Here is a 3,795-nt window from a genome sequence, read left to right on the forward strand (position 1 = left end):
CCACAAAATAGGCAATGTCTTTCTTCATTCCATCCCACCAGAATATTTTTCGAAGGTCTTCATACATTTTCGTACCTCCAGGGTAAATGGAATATGAAGATTCGTGTGCTTCTGACAGGATTGTCTACTTTAAATCCGCCTAATTGGGTACACAAATCCTTCCATGGAATCGGAGGGTACCAAATTGGTAATTTGAGAAATCTGAGGTCTGTCCTGCTACCATATTCTTGGCGCATTTCTGCAGGACGGTGTCAGCTGGCCGGGCCTAGCGGATCTCTTCCTCAAGTGTCGAGGCAACTTCCAAAATATTAGCAAGGCCAGCATCAACTATGACTAGGTTGAGCTGAGCAATCTCCTCTTGAAGTTCAGGAGGTAAGGATTTCAATATGACATTTAGGCTGACAGGCTTTCGACTGAGTGCATCGGCAACCACCTTGGCCTTACCCGGGTGGTAATTTATTCTAAGATCATAATCCTTGACTAACTCAAGCCATCTTTGTTGACGGAAATTTAAATCTGGCTGAGTAAATATATACTTGAGACTTTTGTGATCGGTAAAAATTTGGCACCTCTTCCCGATGAGGTAGTGTCTCCAAATTTTTAGAGCATGAACCACCGCGGCCAATTCCAGATCATGAGTAGGATAATTTCCCTCGTGGGGTCGTAGCTGTCGTGATGCATATGCTACTACCTTGCCATCTTGCATAAGTACGCATCCAAGTCCTTGTCTGGAGGTGAGGGAGTCCTGGATTAGGGGGTCTCCGGACAGCCGGACTATATCCTTTGGCCGGACCGTTAGACTATGAAGATACAAGATTGAAGACTTCGTCTCGTATCCGGATGGGACACTACTTGGCGTGGAAGGCAAGCTAGGCAATACGGATATGTATATCTCCTCCTTTGTAACCGACCTTGTGTAACCCTAGCCCTTTCCGGTGTTTATATAAACCGGAGGGTTTTAGTCCGTAGGACAACATACAATCATACCATAGGCTAGCTTCTAGGGTTTAGCCTCTCCGATCTCGTGGTAGATCAACTCTTGTAATACTCATATCATGAAGAATAAATCAAGCAGGACGTAGGGTTTTACCTCCATCAAGAGGGCCCGAACCTGGGTAAAACATCGTGTTCCCTGCCTCCTGTTACCATCCGCCTTAGACGCACAGTTCGGGACCCCCTACCCGAGATCTGCCGGTTTTGACACCGACAGGAGGCGTCGCAGTACACATCAAAACCGCGGTAGATATCTGGAAGAGTCAACACAAGTGCGGTCGTCAGCCGTATCTTTATCTCATTGAAACTTTTCTCATAGTCCTCAGTCCATTCAAACTTCTTATCCTTTTTGAGTATCTCCGTCATGGGTTTAGAAATCTTGGAAAACCCTTCAATGAAATGACGGTAATATCCGGCTAATCCAAGAAAACTCCGGATCTGTGATATGGTTGTGGGCAGCAACCAATCGAGCACATCCTTTGCTTTGCTCGGGTCCACGGCTATACCTTCGGCAGATAGCACATGTCCAAGAAATCCAACTTGCTTGAGCCAAAACTCACATTTACTGAATTTGGCGTATAGCTGATGGTCGCGGAGTCGTTGTAGCACTACTCGGAGGTGTTCTTTGTGATCTTCCTCACTTTTTGAGTATATAAGTATGTCATCGATGAAGACTACCACGAACTTATCGAGCAAGTCCATGAATACTTTGTTCATCATATGCATGAAGAAGGCAGGGGCATTGGTGAGACCAAAGGACATAACTGTATATTCATAAAGACCGTATCGAGTGGTGAATGCGGTCTTAGAAATATCCTCCTTTTTAATCTTGAGATGATGATATCCTGCCCGTAAATCAATCTTGGAGAATACCTTGGCCCCACTGAGCTGATCAAACAAGTCATCAATCCTTGGCAGCGGATATTTATTTTTGATGGTGACCTCATTCAGCTGACAATAATCCACACACATGCGGAGGCTGCCATCCTTCTTTTCCATGAAGATAGCAGGTGATCCCCATGGTGAAGAGCTAGGACGGATGTATCCTTTCTGGAGCATTTCATCAAGCTGTTTTTTTAGCTCCACTAATTCCGAGGAGGGCATCCGGTAATACTTCTTGTATAATGGTGCGGTTCCGGGCACAAGATCTATTGCAAACTCAAGCTCTCGATCTGGTGGCATGCCTGGCAGTTCTTCTGGAAATACATCAGGAAACTCACTGACCACAGGAATTAATTTCAACTCAGCCACAACGGTGAAGACCATTTCTTTCTTGGGTATGCTTCTGCGAGCATAGAATTTGGTAGTCTGCCCCTTCTGACTGGTCAAAGTGACTTCTCGGGTCGCGCAATTTATGCATACTTGATATTGGGTCAACCAATTCATACCCAAGATAACATCCAACTTAACAGACTCAATGATTATCAAAGAAGTTGGAAAACAGACTCCGTTGATATTGATTTCCAGATTACGGCAGACCAGATTGCTCTTAATTAAGGATCCCGGGGTTTGTACCAGCATATTCTTACCCAAAAGCGAACAAGGATTTTTTTTGGGCAACAAAACTCCGAGAAATAAAAGAGTGGGAAGCCCCAGAGTCAAATAAAATTACTGCAGGTATGTTATTAACAGAAAACATACCAATGACGACTTCAGGGTTCTCTTGGGCTTCATCTGCGGAGAGGTGATGTACGTGCCCAATAATGTTTTGCTGGTTCGGGCATGACTCCATAAAGTTGACTTGTGGCCTGATTAGTGCACTTGCCTTGCCGTTCTTGGGACACTGTCTGGCATAATGTCCGGTTTGCCCACAACTGAAGCAAGAATTGTTGCACTGGCGCTCCTCGTGCACTGGGTTGGTCACAACATTCTTGACTTGGGTGGTGGTCTTGTTAACATTCTGTTGCCAATTGGGCTTGTATTCCACCTGAGTCTGCTGCCAGGTACGAGCCTTTTGCACAGGTTGCCCTTCCTTCCTAGGCTCAAACTTGCACTTGTGGTCGTTGTTAGCAGGCCTGTTGTCCGACACGAGCTTGTGCTCCCTTTCGGCAATGAAATCTTTGTTTACCAGAGTTTGGAAATCTGGGAAATCAAACATACTGAGGGTACACCAGAGTTGCGGGTTTAGTCCGCCAAGAAATCTGTCAATCTTTCTTTCTTCGGTGGCCACGTCATAAAGGGAGTAACGGGACAAATGATTGAATTTTGGCAAATATTCACCCACAGACTGATTTCCTTGGAGGAGTGCGAGAAATTCATGCTGCTTAGTCTTCATAATTCCGGTAGGGATATGATATTTTCGGAACTGATCCTTGAATTTTGACCAGGTGATTTCTTCATCAGCAGGCCACATGGCTTTTGTATTTTCCCACCATACGACAGTAGCGCCTTCAAGATAATGAGTTGCAAAGGGAACCTTATCATCTTCTTCAGTATGAGCAATCTCAAGCTTTCTCTCAATGGTTCGTAACCACTCGTCTGCATCCAAGGGATCAATAACCTGATTGAAACTGGGAGGCTTGGTCCTCTGAAAATCTGACAGCTTGGAGTGATGACCATTCTGATTTCCATTCTGTCCAACCATAGCTTGCACACTTCTTAATATTTAAATCAGATCATTATTCCTCCTTTAACATACGCAGAATTGCTCGGTGGAGGGCGGATTTGGCGGTGGAGGCGGTGGTGAAACGTACGGCTCGGGGGAGTGTCCCGTCTGTCGTGCAGAACGATGAACAGGAGTACCCTCGCGAACGTTGCTACTGCTTCCTCCCCGTGGCATCCTATTGTGGATTTTTCCCAAGA

At 45.5% G+C, this 3,795-nt stretch overlaps 1 protein-coding gene across 1 annotated transcript; it reads right to left on the reverse strand.

Annotated features, from left to right (window-relative positions):
* Nucleotides 1-265: 265 nt before the first annotated feature.
* On the reverse strand, nucleotides 266-3,577 carry LOC147978625 (uncharacterized). The gene is made up of 2 exons (XM_087514826.1): nucleotides 2,635-3,577; nucleotides 266-480 (listed from the first exon to the last, which is right to left on the reverse strand). Exons 1-2 carry the CDS (start codon nucleotides 3,575-3,577, stop codon nucleotides 266-268), a joined length of 1,158 nt encoding a protein of 385 aa, XP_087370952.1.
* Between the last annotated feature and the right edge of the window lie 218 nt (nucleotides 3,578-3,795).

Source organism: Triticum urartu, chromosome 3A (assembly GCF_056163025.1).
Source record: "Triticum urartu cultivar PI428250 chromosome 3A, HENAU_Tu73, whole genome shotgun sequence".
In the NCBI taxonomy this organism is placed as follows: Eukaryota; Viridiplantae; Streptophyta; class Magnoliopsida; order Poales; family Poaceae; genus Triticum; species Triticum urartu.